Below are 22,417 nucleotides of genomic sequence, written 5' to 3' on the forward strand. Positions count from 1 at the left end.
TATTCTCTGTGCTGGGTGGGGGGAGAAGCTACTCCTTCTCCCTTTTATAGGTTTCACAATTAACCTTCTTTCTCTTTGGATGACCATGGCTGAGGGGCTGAGAGAGGAAGGCAGAAAGGGGCAGACAGACTCGCGTCATGAGGAGCTGGCACCAGAGAGGGACCGAGACGCCGGCTGTTTGTCGGAATGCTCACACAGGCTCTTTGGAGGCCTTGCACCCGTCCCTGGGATCTCTCTGCAGGCTGCTTTCTCCTTCTCCCCTGAGTCTGACTATTCACTTGCCCTTCACGTGGGCCACTTGGTCAAGGTCTAAGGTATCCTATGCCAGGTGTGCTATGCAAGCAGCTCACCCCTGCTCCACAGGAGGCACCTGTGCCTCCTTTCTCCAACCAGGCTCTGCGCGTGCTGGCCTCCCGTGCAGTTAAATGCTCCCCAGTTCCACCATCGGGGGACTTGCCTGCTGTTCTCACCCTGCAGGTTTCTGGGGTGAAAGTCAGCCCCCAGGCCACTGTGTCCCTCAGACTTCAGGGGAAGCACTTAAGCTCTCTGCGTGGTCTCCCTGAAGCCCCTCTCTCTAGGCTTGAAGTGAAAGGGGCGGAGGCCTCACATCCTCCCTTAAAGGCAGAGTAGGTGGAACTCACCAGCACTTCTCACTGAAAATTCTCTCTTAATCTTCAGTTTCCTGACTCTTTTATACCCTCAGTGCAGGTGAAAGGTTAAGAGTCAAAATGTTCTTGGCCTACTGAAACCTTCTTCTATTAGTTTTGTGTAGCTAAGTCATACCTCTCTTTGGAAGGTAGGATCTCTTGGCTTTGGGCCTCTGCAAAGCTGAGACCAAACTGGGGACATTGTAAAATCCTGTGATGTCTGTTTACGTACAGATTATATTGAACGTGAGATGTGAGTGCATTTTAGTATTTTTTATGATGTGAGGTAGGAGGTCCCTAAAAGTAAAGGCACCACGGACCTACAACGGCCTTAAAGGGGCCTTTACCCTACATCAATAGAAAACCTAAGGTTTCTCCAGGAGACTTTTGAGTATCGTTGGGTAGACTGGGAATTGGCGGCATAGTGCAGTTATGCCACCACCTGTCAGCCTGAACCTTTTAACAGAGCCAGGCCAGCATCCCCTGACCCCTCACAGCAGCCTCCGTTTCAGCCACTGGGCCTTTGGTGAGACTGTACTGTGCCGCTGCCGTCTAGGGCTCCCTCTGCCTTCATCTCATTCTGTCCAGATCCCACCCATATTTCAAAATCAGACTTACCTTTGAGATGAGTCTCTGCCTTTTCTGATGTGCAGGGCACAAAGGAGAGCCCGCTGTGTGTATGCACCCTCATGTAGTGAGCAGTGAGCACTTCTTGCCAAGAAGACTGATGGCTTTCATTAGCTCTTTCGACACAGGGATTGTCGAGTCTAAATGCTTGCTGAAGCACTCTGAGTGTGGCTCTAAGAACGAGTTTGTCTTCTCTGAGCCTCACCTGTAAATGGAGGTAATAGTCGTAGTCCCCGTTAGGTTGCTCTAAGGATCCAGTGAGATCGCGTGTGAAAAACAGCCAGCAGACGGCAGCCGTTCAGGTGTTTGCTGCTGCCGCTGATGTCGTCACAACCAGTGCTGTCTCCTCTGTTTCCACAAGACTGGAAACAGTGAAAGCCCCAAAATACTCACGGTTAATTCGTTGGCCGGTTAGTTGATTATTATTGGTAGAAATAAACACATAGGCATTGGGATAGGATTCCGAAATTTGCACTGGATTTGAAGTTTAGATAACTCTGCCAGAAACTCACTTTTATTTTTATTTATTTATTTTTGTCTTTTCTAGAGCCGCTCCTGCGGCATATGGAGGTTCCCAGGCTAGGGGTCTAATCAGAGCTGTAGCCGCCGATCTACACCAGAGCCACAGCAGTGCGGGATCTGAGCCGTGGCTGCAACCTACACCACAGCTCACGGCAACGCCGGATCCTTAACCCACTGAGCAAGGCCAGGGACCGAACCCGCAACCTCAGGGCTCCTAGTCGGATTCGTTAACCACTGCGCCATGACGGGAACTCCAGAGAAACTCACTTTTAATGAGTGCCTCTTCTGTGCCAGGCAATATTGTAGGTACTTTCCTCTACCTGTCTGGATAGTTTGGCACCAGTAACTGAACTTCTAGATCCCTCACTTTCTTTCCTCTATTACATAGAAGGAGACAACTGGAAATTCTTGGGCTCTTTGTCTCACACTCTCATCCAGTCTCCTAGCAAGTTCTGTCTGTTCTACCTTCAGAGTACATCCGGAATTCAAATGCTTTATATCGTCTCTATTGCTACCACCTGGTCCAAGCCACCATCATCCCTTCATCAGACTATTGTAGTGGCCTCTCAGTGGCCTCTCTCTTTACCTCCTTGCTCCAGTGCTGTCTTTGCCCATTATAGCTGAGGGATCTTTATTTTATTTTGCTTTTTAAGGCCGCACTCACAGCATATGGAGGTTCCCAGACTAGGGGTCACATTGGAGCTACAGCTGCCAGCCTACACCACAGCCACAGCAACATGGGATCCGAGCCGCATCTGCAACCTACACCACAGCTCATAGCAACACTGGATCCCACTGAGCAAGGCCAGGAATCGAACCCGCAACCTTATGGTTCCTAGTCGGATTCGTTAACCACTGTGCCACAAAGGCAACTCCACTGAGTGATCTTTTTAGAACAACAGTTTGACCATGTCAGCCATCTCTCCAGAGTCTTCCACTGGCTTTCTGTCATATTCAGAATAAAACCCAAAGCTGCAGCCTTAGCCTGCCAGGCCCTCCATGATGCCTGCACCATCTCCTCTGCGACATCAATTGTGACTCCTCCTCTGTCACGCCACTCTACCCACACGGACCTTCTTGCTGTGTCTCAAGCACCCCCAGCACAATCTCACCCAAGGCCTTTGAACAAGAAACTGCCTCTACGTGGAATGTCTTCTCGCATGTAAACCCATGGTTCCCTCCTCTTCTTTCAGGTATTTGCCGAAAGGTTTACCTTGTGAGGAAACAATGAAATCATAAAAATTTTAGAGTATGCAAAAAAGAAAATGTAGCCCAAGATAGCCAATATTTATAATCATACTCATGTACATACTGAACATGAACTAAAAATTCGACATGACCATAACAGGGCAGGACCCTTAGGAGGGAAAAGGAGGCAATAAAAATAACTAAATATTCACACTGCGATAGGAAGCCTCTTGATGAATGAAAATGAAACATATGGCAGCCTCAGCATCTCCATCATCAACAAGCAGTGAGATCTAGAAGGAATGAGGGAAGCAGTTGTAAGCCGAGGCTTCTGGAGAGCTGGCTTTGGGAGGAGGCAGCAGGTGTTTTGTTCTCAGCCTTGTAGCTCTATCAGTGTTCATGAACTCTGCACATGGACGACATTAGCAGGAATAAAACTTCCAGTGGCTTGAAAGCACAGATGAGGGCACAGCTAACCGCCTGGCCAGGTAGGACTAGGGAAGAGAAAGCCCGTGACACCAGGACGGTAAGGACAAGGAGGCAGAAAATCCCACCCCAGAAGGAGCCATGTTTGCAAGACACAAGTGCATGCAAGGGTGTGGTATGTCTGAGCCGGGGGTGCAAGGTGGGCGCCTGGGAGGGTGACGAGGACATGTGCCTCTGAAGGCGGGTCAGGCAGGACCGTTAGCAGCCCTTGGCGTCACTGAGAAGTTCACCTGCGCCTGAGTGTTTTCAATCCACAGGTTATAACCCACTCATGGGTCTCAAACAGCCTTTTTTAACTTGCGGTAGAGTCGACATATATTAGTTTTTTGTTTTGTTTTGTTTTTGTCTTTTTGCCTTTTCTAGGGCTGCTTCCGTGGCATATGGAAGTTCCCAGGCTAGGGGTCTAATTGGAGCTGTAGCCACCGGCCTACACCAGAGCCACAGCAACTCGGGATCCGAGCCGCGTCTGCAACCTACACCACAGCTCACGGCAATGCCAGATCCTTAACCTACTGAGCAAGGCCAGGGATCGAACCTACAACCTCATGGTTCCTGGTCAGATTCATTAACCACTGCGCCACGACGGGAACTCCAAGACACATATTAGTTTTGAAACTACAGCAAACAATTCCGTACTTAGAAGTATACTGTGAAGCGATCACCACAGTAAGTCTGGTTGGCATCCATCACATGCAAGTTTTTTCTTGTGATAGAACTTTTAAGATTCACTCTCCTAGCGCCTTTCAAATACACAATACCGTGCTGTGCATTGTGTCCCTGGGGCTTATTTACGTTGTAACTGGAAGTCTGTACCTTTAGAACCACCGTCCTCCATTTCTCCCAGCGGCCCCCCCCCCCCCACTTGATGAGGTGAAATGGGTTGGACTGTACCACAGGAAAGGGGGGGACATTGCTTCACAAATCCCCTGGGTTCTGCATTCACAGGGACTCTGGTATTTAAGGACCACATCCCTATTTTCTCATCATTTTCAAAGTTAGCAGTAAATCTTGAGTTAATACATAAAGAACACCTGTAAATCAGAGCATGGTACTAAGTCTCAGTACCTTTTACGTCTCTGCTTTGGCAGTTTTATTTCACTTTTATAGCTAAACTGAAATAAATCCAGTATACTTTTCCTGCCTTGGTTGAAGAATGGTTTTGCTTGTGTTTTCATGGCCTTTTTTTCCCTCCTTACAGAGTTACTTGTAATTTTCTATTTATTTCCTTTGCATTTTTATGGTAAACTTATTTTTTATTATGCAAATAACAGGTAGTGGCATTTTTATTGTTAAAAATAATTCAAAGAGTATAGAATATATAGGAGTTCCCTTTGTGGCGCAGTGGTTAACGAATCCGACTAGGAACCATGAGGTTGCGGGTTCGGTCCCTGCCCTTGCTCAGTGGGTTAACGATCTGGCATTGCCGTGAGCTGTCGTGTAGGTTGCAGACGCAGCTCGGATCCCACGTTGCTGTGGCTCTGGCGTAGGCCGGTGGCTACAGCTCCGATTGGACCCCTAGCCTGGGAACCTCCATATGCCGCGGGAGCGGCCCAAGAAATAGCAAAAAGACAAAAAAAAAAAAAAAAGAGTATAGAATATATAGGGGAAAATATAAAGTCACCCTTCTTTCCACTCCAGCCCTAGTCCTCTCCCAAAAGAGAACTCCTGGAAAAATTTGAGGTGTTATCTATTCCAGCAGTTTTTCTATGTATTTATATTTGTAGAAATGCACATATAAAGTATATCATATTCTAAATACAAATGGACAGTGGCAACTTACTTTTCTTCATGAAACGAGACTGTTTCATGCCAGTACATACACTGAAACTTTATTTAATGCTTTGTAGTATTCCATGGTATAACTGTCCTCTATTTTATTTAGCTATTTATGCACTATTGAGTGTTTAGTTAGTTTCTCAATGCAAACATCCTTGTGCATGCGTCTTTGCTACATATGTGCAAATATTTCTCTGGGCCAAAGAAGAAGTAGAGTTGTTTTGTACAACAACGTGGCAGGCTGAGGGGTGCAGCCCCCACCCCGAGAGATACTCACGTACCACGTACCAATCTCTAGAACCTGTGAATTTCACTCCATTTGGGGAAGGTGACTCTGTAGGTGTGATTAAGTGAAGGGTCTTGAGATAGGAAGATCATCCTGGATTATCCAGGTGGGCCCTCAGTGCCATCACAGGAAGAAGGAGACACGAAGGTCAAAGAAGAAGGTGATATGATGACAGAGGGCTGGAAAAGCCGGTCAGGGGACCTTGAGCAAAGAAATGAGGCCACCTCTGGACACTGGGAACAGCTAGACACAGATTCTCCCCTCCAGCCTCTGGAAGGAACCAGCCCTGCCAACATCTTCAGTTTAGGACTCCCGACCTCCAGAACTGTAAGATAGTAAAATCATGTGGGGCTTTGGGGGTTTTTTGTTAATAAAGTGAGTTCAAAATTTACTATTATTATTATTATTATCAGCCACACTCATGGCATGTGGAAGTTCCCAGGGCAGGGATCGAACCTGCGCCACAGCAATGAAAATGCCGGATCCTTAACTTACCTCTAGGCAACCAGGGAATTCCAAAATCATGTTGTTTTAGTCACTAAGTTTGCGGTAACTTGTTGCAGAAGCAATAGGAAACTTGTAAACAGTATGTTCCTAAAGAAAGAACTAAATAATGCCCAATTCTGTCCAAAATAGCTATTCTTGTTAATGTGCTGCTTTCCCCACATCCTTGCCAATCTTGGATAATTTCAACCATTTTAATTTTTCTCAATAAGAGAGTAAAGTATGAATTTCATTCAATAAAAATAGTTTTATTCTAACAAGACTGGGAACCTTTTCAGATATTTAGATTTCCTCTTTTGTCCATAATTCAGATTCTATCCATTTTCTTACGAGATAATTTCCCTTTTTCTTATTGCTTTATAGGATTTCTAACAAATTTTTATCAATATGTCTTGGTGTATATGTTGTAAATATTTCTCCCTATCTTTTGACTATTTTTTTTTAAATGCCTGCACCTGTGGTATATGGAAGTTTCCAGGCCAGGGTTTGAATCTGAGCCACAGCTGCAACCTGTACCACAGCCGCAGCAGTGCCAGATCCTTAATCTGATGTGCCACAGCAGGAACTCCTCATTTGACTTTTAGCTTAATCTTTAAAATTTATATAAAAAGTAATTTTTACAATGAAGTGGTTTTGAGAATTCTAGGGTTACAGCACTTTTAGAGGCCTTTATCATGTGATAAGCTTAAAACTAAAAGTGACAAAGGTAGCACAAATAATGAAACCTCAGATTAATTGAAGTTATGAAGAGTGATCTAAGACATCCCTATGAAATAGTAGTAAATCACATCCGTCAGCTTATTCGAACGACAGCATGGTACCAACGGATGCAGTATTACTCGTGAACACCCTCAGCCATAGATCGAAGAAGAAACCCTCTGTAGTCAGTTTGGGAGATGCCAAAATGGCACTTAACGCAGTTCAACACCCATTCCTGTTAAAACTGTTAGCAAAGTAGGAACAAAAGGATATTTGGATATTTTGCCGGCACAGAGCAATCAGTCCCAGTCTAAGAGCAAAACATGCTGTCTAATGGGAGAGCATCAGCAGAACTCCCATTAACAGAGAAAGAGCGCAGGAATGACCCCCTTCCCTACTACTACAAAACAATTGCGCTGGAATTCCGAGCCAATGCAATAATAAATGAAGAATAGTAATTATGTAAATGTTGTAAAGTACCAGACAAATGTATTATTATTCATGGATATCATAAAAATATAATAAAACAAATAAAAGGGAAAGGTTAAGGGCCCATTACAAAATTTAATAGCTTTCCTAACATCAGCAGTAGCCAGTTAGAAAATACAATATTTTCAAAATAGCAACCAAAACACACCATACAAATAAACATAATAAATTGATTGAAACCATGTGAAGAAAACTACACATCTTTGTTGAGCAATGTAAAATAAGATATGAATAGGCAAATAGATATACCAAGTTTGTGTAAGGGAAAATTTAATATTATAAGGATGTCGCTATTCTTCACATAACTTAAAAGTTACGTATAAGTCTAATTTAACTTCAATTTTATTTTGGGCTTATTTATTTCTAATGCCATCAAAAGTTCATATCATTTAAGCAGCTATTAAAAATTTAATAATCTAAATGCCCAACAGTATGGAGTTGACTAAATACATTATGGCTCGTCCAAGTGAGAGAAAATTGTTCATACTTTAAAATCATGTTTTGCAAAATTAATTCATGACACAAAAATTTGGAGACATAATTTTCAGTGAAAGCTGTTTGAGACATAATTTTTCAGCTCTTGCGTTGGAGAAAAAAAATCTTCCTCCCTTCTGGTTGCAGAGTGATGGATGCGAGCCTGGAGCTGCAGCATCCCTTCATCTCCTTCCATCACTCCACGCACACATTGATGAGCACCTCCTGTGTGCCCGATTCTGCTCCAGGCACGGGGGCTTCAGTGGCTTATGAGAGAGAGGAGGTCTCTGTTCTCCTGAAGGAGAGGAGTTGAGTAATTCCAGAAGGAAAAAGCGGCCGTTGTTTCGGATTGCCCTGAGTCCTGCGAAGCTCATCAGGGTGCTCAGATAGGCAGTGGCTAGGGAGGGGTGTTGGCAGGAAGAGTCCTTTGGTGGGGGGACCTTTTGAATCGAGACCTTAACGGAGGAGAAGGGACCAGCCAGGCAAACAGCATAGGAAGGAGTGTTCCAGGCCGAGGTCCTGAGGTGGAGGTGAGCTTGGCAATCAGTGTGCCGGGAGGAGGTGACTGAACCTAGAGCTTAATGAGATACCAAGAAGGTGGCCCAGGTGAAAGTCAGAGAGGTCGGCCGTGTGCAGAGAAGGTCCAGAGAGTCCTGCTCACATTCCAAACGCCAGCCAGCTGGTCCTCACGGCCCACCCTCCCCAGACACGTGAGCCAGAAAAATCTCCCTTTGTGCTTCAGCTGGGCCTTGTGTCTCTGACACCAGAAGGGTTGTGATTAATTTCTAGATATCTGTGAATATTCCAAAAAACTGGAAGGAATTACATTGAAATATGAACAATGATGTATCTGGGTTATAGAATTCAGTTTCATCTTTAAATATTTTTGTATTTTCTTCATTCAGGATATTGAACATGCTTAACTCAAACTATTTTAAAATCGTGGAGTTTTCATTTCTAATTGTATTTTCTTACTTGGTCCTCTTTCCCCCGGGGGAGACCACTCCGACAGGGATGCAAGCTCACCCTCCGCCCCTGTGCTGCCCTTTGTTCCCGTCCCCAACAGGCTCATCATGACGAAAGGTGAAAACAGCTGCCAGGATAAATGGAGCGTCTTCCTAGGTGCTTCCATTAGGTGTGAGAAAGAATCTCCCTCCTGTTTTGATTTCAAGGCCCAAGAACACCCCAGACTAATTTGGCACTAGAATCTAATCTTTGCAATTAAGATTTTCCCCCACTTATAAAATCAACCCCCAAAGCAAGTGCTTTTGAGGTCACATGCTCCTCACTGACCATCACAACAAACCTTAAATCCACTTTATGTGCATTTCTGACAAAATTTCACTCTCAGATTTTCTGCTCCCAACTTACAGACCAAAACACAGAGGCCTGGAAAGTTTAAGTGGCTTGCCCAGATCACCCGTTTCAGCCATATCTTTCTAGAGCAGGTGAAACTTAGAGCAAAGGACAAACCCACATCTAGGCAGAGGCAGTGACGGCACGAGCTGTGCCTGGCTTTCTGTCTGAATTATTTCTTGGCAGGAAATGCCACTTTGCTATCAGGACAGTCAAGTGTAGTTAGAACAAGCTCATGGAACAAAGCAGTTTAATTAAAGAAAAAAATTAGTTGGGTTACAGTGCTATTCTCTTCAATCCAAGATGGAAATTAATTTATAATAACCTTATCTTTTATTCATGGCATGCTGCATATTTCAGACTATGTCCGCATCCTTATATTTTCAGCTGTATGTGAAATAATTGTGTGTTTTCGATGGGCCACGAGTCAGAGCACTGAGAGAACATAGATGAGTCTCGGCTAACCGTTCAGGGGAGTCTGAAGCCCCCCAGGGAGTGGCTCGGTTCCCTTTTGATGAGTCATGGTCTTTAAAATTCCGAGGGCTGCTGCAGGCTTCAAAGCGGCCTTCTCAGACCGATCGCTCCGGAGCCCCGCTCCATTAGCAGCGGCGGACACAGCGAGACCATTCGTTTTCCTCTAACGACCTGCCTCTCTCTCCCCAGACCAACCTGACGGAGCTGAAGTCCTTCGGGTCCCCGCCCCCGGCCGTTAGCAACGTCAGCGCTGCGGTGATGGCACTCACCGCTCCGGGGGGCAAGGTGCCCAAGGACAGGAGCTGGAAGGCCACCAGGGTCACCATGGCCAAAGTGGACAGCTTCCTGGAGTCCCTCATCCACTTTGACAAGGAGAACATTCATGAGAACTGCCTCAGGGCCATCAGGCCGTACCTGCAGGACCCCGAGTTCAATCCCGAGTTCGTGGCCACCAAGTCGTCCGCAGCCGCAGGCCTCTGCTCCTGGGTCATAAACATCGTGAGGTTCTACGAGGTGTTCTGTGACGTGGAGCCCAAGCGCCAGGCTCTGAGCAAGGCCACCTCGGACCTCACCGCTGCCCAGGAGAAGCTGGCGGCCGTTAAGGCCAAGATCGCGGTAAGTGACCCCACCCTGAGACAAACAGTGCCCAGGGGCCTGGTTTTAAAGGAAACCAAGTTGTTACATGAAAATCTCCTGATTTTTCAGTAGAGGGAACTTTAAAAATTTCTTTCTCAAACACTGTATAGTCCAGACAAGACAGATCACCGGGCCATTGGTTTACACTGCGGTCCTAAAAGGTTTTCTGCTTTCGCTCCAAGAAAGGAAAAGATAACAGATGGATACGTATGTATAACAGGTGAATAGTGTTATCCACGAAACCAGCTGCTCTCTTATTAGCCACAAATAAACCTAATATTTTTGCCTATTTGATAGTTAAGAACAAAAAGTCAAAAAGGGGAGCTTCTTTTTCCCCTTTGAAATGCAGGTTTTAGCCACCCTTCCTCACTTTGTGCACTGTTATCTTCCATTCTGGCCAACTGTCCACCCCTCTTCTGTCAGCGGTGCGAACAGGTGGGCCTGCCGGGTGTGTCTGATGCCTACATTGTTTTATTCGTGCTTTTACAAGCACAGAGCATATTGTGGTTTGGGGCAGAGGTGGTCCTTGACCATAAATATAAAATTATTAACCTCCTGTTGATATTTTGATGATGTGTCCCTCACCCAGGACTGGGGAGTGGCGGTGATCTTGGGTTCCCATCTGGTTGAGAGAAATTTCCCTTGAACGTCACCTTTGAAGTGAAACTTTCCTTGACCTTCACCTAAGTGGGGAGACTATCACAATGAAAAGGGAGAAGTCAGAATCCCACAGGATGGCAAAGCAGCTGAAAAGCCATCAGCAGACCTTCCAGTCTACGTGTACACGTCACCGATGGGTGATCTTTAGGAAGGACTTTGAAGTGCCTAGGGTTCAGTTTCCTGAAGTGAAGTGGACACAGCAGCGGTCCCCGCTTCGTGACTTTGCCGTGGGGATGGAAGGAGGGAAGTCTCGTAAGGCACCAGCCCAGTGCCCAGCCCGTGGTAGCTCAGGGAGCAGCCGGCACCTCCAGGGGGGCCCAGGCCACCCGATCCTCCCCTCCTCCCCACCCCACCCCCACGTGCCCTCACCATGTGCACGTACCAGTCCTGGTCACCAGCCACTACAGTGATGAAGCTCCAGCTGAAACATTCCCTGGATCTTTTGTTTCTACAGGTGCATTCCAGGCAAATAAGAGTCTTGCTGCAAGTTTCTCCTGATAATAAAAAGGATCTTACACGTTGTGAAAAGGAAGACTGCAGACATACCACATGCTTCATGTTTTGTGGGTTTATTGATTAGATAGATTAAATTCTGTGGCTAAAGGCTCTAGTTTAAAGGTCCTTGCAGCCAGACTCTATAAAGAAAAGATGCTTTGGCATCTCATCTCTCGGCGTGTTTGCTTTGTAAATCCAGGTGCTCATGGGCCAGTTTACTGAACACTAGCAATAATCACCGTGGCGGTGGCGCTCTTGAAAGAACACCCAGGGCAAAACACAGCAACTTCCTCTTCTGCTTTTGGGGGGAAAAGACCTTCTGATGATTTTCTTATTCTTCAGTCTCTCCCAGAAAAGTGCTAACAAGAACTGCATTTTCAAAGATCTCTTACTCAAGTTATTTTAACTAAGGGAACATTTGGTGCAAAGGGAATGTTTTCAAAATGTTTATACCTTTTCAGTAGCCAACACGCACATGATGGGCCCATTCAACCTAGGAAAGCAATCAGAATATTTTTAAAAGACTTGGCTACCTTAGGAAGGCACTTCTTTTCTGCCAAGATATTTTTTTGGGGAAAAAAACAAAAACAAAAACAAGCAATCTTGTCTTTAGCAATCTCCTCTCCATCCTCTGCTTCTTTGCGTGCCTATCAATATCCCCAGAGCGCAGGCACGCCCCATTCCTGACGAGGGGATGGAGCGCACGCAGGAGAGGGCCTCCCTCCCTGCCCTGGAGGCCACTGCCAGCATGCTGCACTTGCGCCCCCCCAAAGCTTATTTTTAGGATTTTAGAATCATTCCAAGGAAAGAACTTTATATTCAAAAATGCATAAAGTAAGAAAATCATCTTTCGAAGCAGATTGTCCAGGTTATTTCAATTTGATTATATATAAAATTAAAGTACACACAAATACAAATAGTGGTGTGATCTCAGGGGGCAGATTTTAGATGGTTTTTGTTTATCAGTATTTTTTTTTCTATCATGAACACATATGAATGTGACAGTTTGTAAAGATAATAGTAATAAAAGCAGTAAGGCATGTGCACTGAGTGTACATACACACACACGTATGTAAAATGTCAGAGAGCAGAGAAGAGCTTCGAATGAAAACAGTTTCCTGCCCTTTGCTTTCTTTTGTCTGTTTCAAGTGATTGCTGATGCCACTCAGCGCTTGCTACCTAGCGGCTTACGTGTCTTTTACTCAACCTGCACATAGTGTTTAGAAATGATTTAATTAAATGTCAATATTTAGAGCAAAAAAAAAAATCTGATTTGTGGCCAGTCTTATAATAATCAGAAGATTCCTGAATATCATTAACTGACCCTGGTGTCAAGGAGTGCGTTTTGTTAGAGTCCCTCTGGATCCTATTTTTTTTTAACATGAGACTCATCTGACTAGTTTGCATTATCTTCCTGGTGTGCTCATCTGAATTTCCGACCCCTGTCTGTGTCCTGTGCTGACATCGGAATTCGCGAAGTATCTCACTCAGGCACTTGAGCTTCTGCTGCGTGAGGCTCTAAGGCTTTCATCCCCTGTCTTCTCAGTATCAGTACGGCCCCGTCTCAGCCAATGTGACCTTTATTTCTTACTCAGGCACGTAGAGGCCGCGTCCTCGGGAGCCCTCGGCTTCAAGATAACTTTCTTACCCTTCCCTTCAGCTAAGCCCCCTCCTTCCGCTCTCCAGCGTCTCTTGTTATTACTTATCATTACTTTAGCTTCTGAATCACCAACACTAAAAGTATCTGCATTCTGTAGATACTGTAGCCAGTATTGACCGTCCCAAGCTCTGTCCACGGACTGATTCAAACGTTGAAAACCCGCTACATTCCACACGTCCTCCGTGCGCCTGTCTGCACTGATGGTGGTGGATCTGAGTGCAGTTACATTTCCTTTCAGCCTTTCTCTGCCGCCCCCGCCCCGGAGTTTCTCCTTTCTCCTCTCTCTCCCGCTCCCGCCATTAGGTGCTTTTGCGTAGCTTCGGTTGTTTTGGGTTTTTTTTAATGCTCGCTATCATCTGCTGTTCTGCTGAGTCCACTCTCGCCAGGAAGACCTTTCGCTCTTGTCCCCAACTCGAAGCCCCAGGCGGCCCTGGAGAGTCGCCACAGCCACTGCTCTCTCAAGTCAGGGCCGCTGGCTTCTGGACCCCACGCCCTCTTTCTGGATTTCGCCTCCTGTTTTGCTTATGGCTCATTCTTAAGTAACTTCCTCGGAAATGTTATTACATAAGAGATAAATTTTCCAAATACTCCCATCTGGAAATGCCTTCTGATTTTTAAACTGAACTGGCCATTTTGCTGAGTATTAAATTCTGATGCTAATTTTTCCCCTTGGAACACTGAATGCTTTATCTTTTCGTCTGGTAAGAGGTCTGAGGAACAGTTAGGGTCCCATTTCTTTCGTGATGTGCCGTGTTTCTGCCTTTCTGGAAGTCTTTCAGTTTTTTTCTTTATTCTCGGTGTCTGAAATTTTACATTGATGTGCGTAGCTGCCACTCGTTTTTATTTGTTTTACTGGCATGTAGAGACTTCCTTCCTTCAGTTCCACAAGATGATCTTTTATCTCCCTTCTGTTTCTTTTTTCATCTTATTTTCCAGAGTGTGTATTGGTTGGATAGTGGAGCTTCTGACGCGGCCTCTATTTTCTCTCATCTTTTTGTCATTTCTTGTTTCCTTATAGTGTCTATTAGATTTCCTCAAATTAATCTTTTAGCCCTTCCCTGGAATTTATTATTTTTTACATTAACAATAGGGGTCATTTTTCACTAGGTTTTTTTTTTTGTCATTTTTTTCATGTTCCTTTTACAAGTATCTTCTTCTTGTTTTATGGATGAAATATCCTGACTCTCCCTGAGAAACTAATTATGAAGGGTTTTATGCTTTGTTGCTGGTTTTTTTGTTTTTTTGTTTTTTTCTGACTGAAGTTGTCTCTTTTTCCCAGGTCATTTTTTTTTCCCTCTTGTTTAACCTTTAATCTAGGCTTTAATCAGATGTCTTCTTGTCCTTTCATGTTTACAAGACTAGTGATCAAAAGCTGATTATAGCTCTGCAGGCGAGGGCTGATCCGGCTGACTGGCAGAATTTGTTTTCTAGATCAGATGAGTGATGCTGGATGCCTCCTAAATGCCAGAACGTGATGTCCTTTCTCTGCCACTACTGCTCTCCTGCTGGTGACAGAGATGGCTGGTGGCATTGCATACCAGGCATGGGGATGGAGCGACAAGGTGGAGGAAGAAGAGGCCTCCAGTCAGCCCTCTCGTTTTCAGCATCCCCTCCACCGCCCTGTCATTTCCAAATGGCCCGTGTCTGTAGGGCTCTGCAGAGCTGGTCAGCTTGCCCCGTGGTGAATTGAGGCCAGCTCTCTGTTGTAGCATCCTCTGCCCTGCTCCTCTACCGGTGTCTCTTTCCATAAATCTCTTGGAATCTCACACCTTCTAGTGGCCCTCAATGGTTGCTTGATGAAGAAGAGGAGGTAAATGGGTTTTTTGTTTGTTTGTTTTGTTTTGTTTAGCTGCTTGGCTGCATAAACTCTGCCCTTAATTTCTTTCTCTTGTGATTCAGTAAGGACCGGCAAAGCAGCCTGAACCCTGGCTACAGCATAGACAAGAGACACAATCGAAGGTGTCTGCCAAAATGTTCCTCTTCTTTGGGAAAGTTGGAGAGGCTAGATGAGGTCAGGTGGAAGTTGTCCTGCACACCCAGGACCTGAAGCAAGGGAAGGACCCAGGCTGCAGGCAGCCCACTCCCAACCTGCTGACCTGCTGCAGCAGGCAGTGTGCTCCTCCCAGCACCCCTGCCCTGCCGCCCTTCTGGCCGTTTTCAGGCCCCCTCCCCAGGCCTCGGTGAGCTTTGCTCCTAATAGCAGCACTTGTGCTTTTGGGTCAGGCTACTGGAACCCATTTTCCCCAATACAGAGAGAGGTAGAATTTAAGTAGCTCCCTCCTTGTCCGTCACCCCTCCTGGTCCTGAATGAATGACTGAGGAGCTGGACAGGAAAGCCTCGTTTTCTGCTTGGGTCAGGACCCTCTGGACTTCCACTAGGATCCACCTGGCGCCCCCCCTCGTTTGCCTGCCTGCCCTCCCCTCCTCCCAGGCCCTTAGGGTTTCTCCCGGGAGGCCTTGCTTGAAACTCACCTACACACGAACCCTGTCTCAGAGGCACAGGCATCACTGACAGACCTTGTGTTCCTTCCTGAACAGCACCTGAATGAAAACCTGGCCAAACTCACAGCCAAGTTTGAAAAAGCCACGGCCGACAAACTCAAATGTCAGCAGGAAGCTGAAGTGACCGCAGGCACAATCTCTCTTGCAAATCGCCTGGTGAGTGTGAGCCTCAGCAGCGGAGCTTTAATTATACAAGCTGAGCTCGTCAAGCGCTGCAGAGGCGCAAAATAGATGAGCACAGCTGAGCGCCGCTTTGACAGAGCAGGGGGGGCTCTGTCAAATTAAAATGTGCTGGGATGCAGGGCCTGACTCCTGGGAAGGGCGAGAATACACACGCTGCTCTGGTCAGGGGAATCCTACAGGGATAGTCGGGTGGATGGGGCATGGATGGACCTGGCGTGACATGTTTACATGTATGCATGTTGGCCAGAGGAAGCTTTAGAAGACAAAGCTAGCATTTGATGGGCAAGCTCTCAAGCTCTTACCTGCATAGTGTTTGTTAATTAAGGGTGTGGCCAGACTAGGAGCTGAGGTCAGAGCAGAAAAGAATGAGACGGATGGTTGACCTTGAACATCCCTGGCCATGACCTTGGTCTGTCCAGCAGTGTAGTCACTTACATGGCAACTCAGGGCTCCAAGAGCAAGTGTTCCAGGGACAGGAAGTAGAAGGTCCCACTCCCATAAGGTTTCCCATAAGAAACCCAGAGGTTCTGACAAGATATTTCAGCTTTCTGGTCTTGATGTCTGTGACCTAGGAATGGGGTGGGAATGGCTGGCCGCGCAGGTCCCTCCGGTCTCCCAGCCCTGGCATCCTAGGATGCAGTCCTTCAAGGAAGAAAAAAGGCCAAGAGAGTACAGGAGCTGAGCTTCCCCTGTCAGCACACCTGTCAGTTCTCCAGGACAGGGCGCCTGCTAATGTGGGCCCCGCAGACCCGGACCCCACTCTGCAGTCTGGGGACTTGGCCCGAGTTTCAGCCCTTCTGACTCTGGGTCTTAATTACCACATCAGTCTCCCCGCCCACTGTGAATTATTTATAATGCAATTGATTTCATTTATTTTCGTATCCCCAGCATTTGGAGAGGAAAAGGGAGAGGTGCATAATTTCCTCTGATGTCTTGAGGACCAGACACTATACCAAGGGGCTGACGCACACAGTTGTGCTAAATCCCCTTCACAGCCCTTTGAGGTGGGCGTGTGTCCCCGCACCTGTCCAGGGCAGAGCCTGGAAGCCTGCATTCAGCCTGTGGGGCGCAGAGCACAGAACAGGGGCTCCTGTACCTCAGCGTTCGCCGCAGCCGGTCCACATCTCTTGCTCAAGAGGGCCGCATAAACGGTGTCCCGAGTCTTCTGCTGAGCGGGGTGTGCTGTGCGCCCCGTGACTGGGCCTGGCTCCCTGCGCTCTGACACGTCTTCTCCCCTCTCCGCGCTGGGAAATGGCAGGTGGGAGGACTTGCCTCCGAAAACGTGCGGTGGGCAGAAGCCGTGCAGAGCCTCAAACAGCAGGAAAGGCAGTTATGTGGAGACGTCTTACTTACCGCGGCTTTCGTCTCATACCTCGGCTTCTTTACAAAGAAATACCGGCAGAGCCTCGTGGACGGGACCTGGAGACCCTACCTGAGCCAGCTGCAAGTACGTAAGCCCGCGTCGCTCCCGACCACACCGGCCCCAGGGGACCGGTGAGCTCACAGGCAGTGACAACCCAAACCTTCTAACTGCTTCCTGAATTCTTCCTCCCACCGCTACCTGAGCATCCCCTAGTGGCCTCTGGGATGCAGAAGGGAGATGTGGGACCTTGTCCTTCCACACGGCCAACCACTACCCATGAGGCCGCCTGAGGGCAGCCCTCTCCTCTGCTGGGACCTCCGCCCCCGGCCCGTCTCCTGGTACTTGTCAAAGCTGGGAAATTTGAGAGGCACCTTGTGCCAGACTTCAGAGCAGCAAATGGAGGGCAAGCCTCCTTCTGCAAGTGCTGCAGTGCACCTTGTTACCAGGCCCCAGAGCTGCCCCCGTCTGTGTCCCACAGACACCCTTGTGGAAGCCCTTTATGGCCTTGGTGGTGCGCTCAGCTCTCAGGGTCGGGGGAGCGTTGCTCCCAGCTCCTCCTCCTCCACTGACATGATGGAAGGGGGCAGTGCTGGTTCCTGCCTGAGGAGGATTCAGGATGCGTTACATCCGGACACGTCCACATCTCTCACAGTCCTCAGTCCACAAATATTCACCAAGTCTGCAGCTCTCCTACACTCCACTGGCAGGAGGCACAAAAGACGCTCAAGATAAGGGCGTCGCCGGGCGGCCATGGTCCAGTGGAGGAGATTCGAGTCAGAGAGAGCAGCGGCGGCGAGAGTCAGCACAGGAAGCTCACTCGGAGTTGTGTTCCCAAGTCCATCTGGTGTTTGCTTAGACCTCAAAGCCCCTGCTCTCCCGTATGGTTGGCTTCACAGATGAGCTCATAAAATCTAACTCACCTGATGATTTGCTGAATAATTATTTAAAAACTGTTACAGTCCTGGGAAATAAAAATAAAGCTGCTTTTTATTCATCTCAAACACTCGTGGGAAAGTAAGTCGGTGAAAGGGTGATCATTAGCTGAGTGAGCAAAGATAGGAGCCCAGTAGCTGCTTAGCAACAATTGTTCTGGCCATGTTTGGGACTCTTAAGCATTTTTGTGTCACAGACCCCTTTGGCAGTCTGATAAAACCTATGGATTCCTTCTTACAATAATGTTTTTTTAGTGCATAAAGTAGAATGCATAAGACTACAAAGGAAAACAATTCTATTGAAATATATTTCTGCTCCCAGGATGCATCTCTGGTGGCTGGTTTCCCCTTTGAGGTTAGGGCCATTTGTACCCTTCGCAGGTCAAATTAAAGTGAAAGGAGATGCCCAGAGACGTTTCCCTGAGCTAAGTGGAGAGAGAAACTGCAAAGGAGAGAGAGAGACGGAGTGGTCAAAAGGGCCTGTGTGTGAACCTCGAAAGCATCTGCTAAGTGGAAGCAGCCAGACGCAAAAGGTCACAGCCGGCATGATTCCATTTATGTGACACACCCGCAGAGACAGAGAGCAGAGTCGAGGTTGCTAAGCACCGGGGGTAGCCAGGCTGGAGGAGTGACCTGTCCCGGCTGTGGCGTTTCCTTCTGGCACGAAGGAGATGTTCTAGAACGAGATAGAGGTGATGGGTGCACAACACTATGCGTGGACTGGATGCCAGCGACGCGGGCACTCTAAAATGGTTAGGGAATGTGACTCTTACCCGATCTTTAAAAAGGTAAATGTGGGAGTTCCCGTCGTGGCGCAGTGGTTAACGAATCCGACTAGGAACCATGAGGTTGCGGGTTCGGTCCCTGCCCTTGCTCAGTGGGTTAACGATCCGGCGTTGCTGTGAGCTGTGGTGTAGGTTGCAGACGCGGCTCGGATCCTGCGTTGCTGTGGCTCTGGCGTAGGCCAGTGGCTACAGCTCCGATTCGACCCCTAGCCTGGGAACCTCCATATGCCGCGGGAGCGGGAGCGCGGGAGCGGCCCAAAGAAATAGCAAAAAGACAAATAAATAAATAAATAAATAAATGTGTCTTCAATGAAAAAGATGCCTTCCTGAAGAATTAAATCAGTTGAGAGAGGTCAACAGAGAAGAGAAGGAAGGGTGTCCGAGGGGCACAGAGGCTGGGGGTGGGGGGTGCTGCTGGCCTCCCAGCGCCCCAGGGGGCAGGTTTGCGGGTAGGGCCATGCAGGAGAAGGAGGGCGTCTGCCCCTTGGCAAGCCGGGCGTCAGCGGCAGGTGGTACCGCTGCCGAGAGGAGAGCGGGGTCAGTGTGGGCCGACGTGGGCCTGGCTCGTGAGGCACAGAGATGCCATGAGAGGTGACCCTGCTGGCATGGGTGAGGGCGACGGAGGCTGCGGAGTGAATGCAGGGGACCTGTGGTGGACGTTTGGTGTAGACGGCTATGCTGAAGAACCGAGGGTCACACGGCGGAATTTCTGCGGCTGCTCATCCGTCAAGAGAGAAAAGGTTATTGGGACATTAGGAAAGCCTGCTTCCAAAGTACTCACTCAGCCAGCGAAACGCTCCTCGGGGGACTTTGGTGTGGCTTCAGAGGAGCTCTGTCCCCTGAGCGAGCCTGTGGGTTCCACCTCTGCTGAGAGCGCGGGCTTCCACTCTGAGCACGTGTGGCATTTCTTCTCCACTAGGTTCCCATCCCCATGACCCCCACCCTGGACCCCCTGAGGATGCTGACGGATGACGCCGACGTGGCCACCTGGCAGAACGAGGGCCTCCCCGCAGACCGCATGTCCACGGAGAACGCCTCCATCCTCCTCGGCTGCGAGCGCTGGCCGCTCATGGTGGACCCTCAGCTGCAGGGCATCAAGTGGATCAAGAACAAGTACGGCGAGGGCCTCCGGGTCACCCAGACTGGACAGAAGGGGTAGGTGGCTGCGCACCGCAGGTCCCGCTTTGCTGCTGCTGCAGGCAGGGCGGGAGCCCCAGCTGCGCCGTTCCTCCAGGCGCTTTCTCCTGTTTCTCCTCTCATTTTAGCACACACCTCAAGGAGGGGTGCTTGGGTCCTGAGTCTCTGCTTCTCTTTCTCTAGAAATCATGTGCATCGCGTCTTGACCCGTTCCCGAGTCCCTCCTCCACCAGCCGGGGCGTTCCCCTCCCATCTCTCCTGGAGGACTCCCTGCTTCCCAGCCATCCTAGTCCATTGTCAGACAGCTCCGCGTCTTACTGTCTTACTCGCATGGCTCTCTTCTACCCACTGTTCTACCTCTGCCCCAGAACCACGCAACAAAGTTCTCGGGTCTCCTGAGGGACGCTCGGACCTTGGCAGTGGGATGCAGAGCAGCTGAGGGAGTTACGAGACCTTCACAGCCCTCTGCACCTGCCTCGAGGCTTCATGCATACACTGTGGGGGCAGGGGGTTTACTACCCACGTCAAGGGACCCGAACAACAGGGAGGCTGTCCAGCCCCCACCATCTTCACGGGCCGCAGCCCCACCCCACCGCCTCATCCTCTCTGTGATAACCTAGCTTTGTTGTTTCAGTTCTCAGTTCTGGTCCTGTGCCACTGGGAGACATGAGAAGAATAGGATGGGGCAATGGGGGTAGCGAGAGTGCCGGACATCATTTATTAGGTTGCTGATTGATGTGTGTTGGTCTTGGTGTTGGGAGCTTTCACTCAAATGCTTTTTAGGAATCCCCATCGTGGCTCAGCGGTAACGAACCTGACTAGGAACCATGGGGATGCGGGTTCAATCCCTGACCTCGCTCGGTGGGTTAAGGATCCAGCGTTGCCGTGAGCCGTGGTGTAGGTAGCAGACATGGCTCCGATCCTGTGTTGCTGTGGCGTAGACATAGGTGAAAGCCGTAGCTCCTATTTGACCCCTAGCCTGGGAACTTCCATGTTCCGCAGGAAGCAAAAAAAAAAAAAAAAAAAAGCTTTTTAATCCACTCAACCAGTGAGGTTAGTGTTATTGGTACCATTTCACTTTTGAGCAAATCGAGTTTCACAAAAGTCATTTCCCCAAGAGTACATAGTTTTCAAAGTAACAGATACTTGCACAGCCACGTTCAAAGCAGTGTTATTCCCAGTGGCCAAAAGGTGGGAGGCGATCCACGTGACCATTAGCGGATGATTGGATAAACACAGGCTGGTGTATCCATACGAGAAAACAGTATTCAGCCTTGAAAAGGAAGGAAATTCCGTCCTATGCCACAGCATGGTGAACCTTGAGATTAGCTTGTTAAGTAGGTAAGCCTGTCATGAAAGGACAAATACTGTACAGCTCCATTTACCTAGGACACCTAGAGTAGTACATTCGGGAATGTAGAGAGACGGGAAGTAGAGTGCTGGGAGACCCCCCTCGCCTGCCTGTTTGTGTCCTTCACAAGTGTCCTGTATGAATAAAACTACCATCAAAAAAGAAGGGAATGAAGGAGGAAGAATGGTGGTTCCAGGGGCTGGGGGGAGGGGGATGGGGGGGTATGGTTTAAGGGGCGTAGAGTTTTGGTTTTGCAAGATAACAGGTTCTGGAGATGGATGGTGGTAAAGATAAGAGGGCAACATGAATGTGCTTAATGCCCCTGAACTTGGCACTAAAAATGGTAGATTTTGAGTTCCCACTGTGACTCAGGATAGGAACCTGACGAGTATCCATGAGGATGCGGGTTCGGTCCCTGGCCTCCTTCACTGAGTTGAGGATCCACCATTGCTGTGGCCGTGGTGTAGGCCGACAGCTGCAGCTCCAATTCAGCCCCTAGCCCGGGAACCTCCATGTGCCTCAGGGCAGGGGTGGCCCTTAAAAAAAAAAGGGAGGTAAAAATGGTAAATTTTATGTTATGCGTATTCTACCACAATTTAAAAATGAATTATTAGTTAAAAATTTTTAAAATGAGGGAGGCAATATTGGACCCAAGGTGATCCTCCCTCGGAAGCCTGCGTTAGTCCACCCTAACCCACAGCCCCCAAAGTGAGGCTTGCTGCTCTGGCCACGTGTCCTAAACACGCCTGTCCAGACCAGCCAGGGTTGTTTACCTCAGACGTGAGGCGCTAAGAAAGCAGTCAGAGAAAGCTCATGTCAAATGCCAGAGGGGTCCTTTCTTACCGAGAGGAGAGATGAGAAATGAATGCTGAGGTATTTTTATCTGTGTCGTCAGGGGCACGCATCTAGTCCTGGCCTTCCCTTCCAACTTTGATTAAAACATTCCTTTCTAATTGGCCAATAACTGCATTTTAGATACAAGCATTTGTTGTTTGTGCTCATTCTTGTGTCCCCAGTACTGAAAATAGTGCCTGACACATAGTGATTAATTCTCTGTTCATGTCCACTGACTGCTTTTCTATTGAATGGTTTTCTAGATTTGTTGTATATTATTTGAATACAAATATTACATTCCATATGATATGTGTTAAGACTATTAAGTATAGTCTCCCTTCATCAGTGAAT

General features: G+C 48.1%; 1 protein-coding gene across 10 annotated transcripts in view; it reads left to right on the plus strand.

Moving 5' to 3' along the window:
• The window catches only part of DNAH9 (dynein axonemal heavy chain 9), a 321,249-nt gene that overhangs the window by 215,285 nt on the left and 83,547 nt on the right, over positions 1-22,417 (plus strand). For 9 of the 10 annotated variants that reach the window (XR_002337370.1, XR_002337369.1, XM_021067882.1 and 6 more), the window contains exons 50-53: positions 9,718-10,143; positions 15,518-15,637; positions 16,923-17,111; positions 19,664-19,899. Coding sequence is in view for 8 of the 10 variants with exons in the window: in XM_021067882.1 (XP_020923541.1) it covers positions 9,718-10,143; positions 15,518-15,637; positions 16,923-17,111; positions 19,664-19,899 (971 nt within the window). In the remaining 2 variants the exon portion in view is untranslated. The remainder of the gene's footprint in view (positions 1-9,717; positions 10,144-15,517; positions 15,638-16,922; positions 17,112-19,663; positions 19,900-22,417) is intronic. The other variant, XM_021067888.1, reaches the window with a different exon arrangement.

Source organism: Sus scrofa, chromosome 12, assembly GCF_000003025.6.
Source record: "Sus scrofa isolate TJ Tabasco breed Duroc chromosome 12, Sscrofa11.1, whole genome shotgun sequence".
In the NCBI taxonomy this organism is placed as follows: domain Eukaryota; kingdom Metazoa; phylum Chordata; class Mammalia; order Artiodactyla; family Suidae; genus Sus; species Sus scrofa.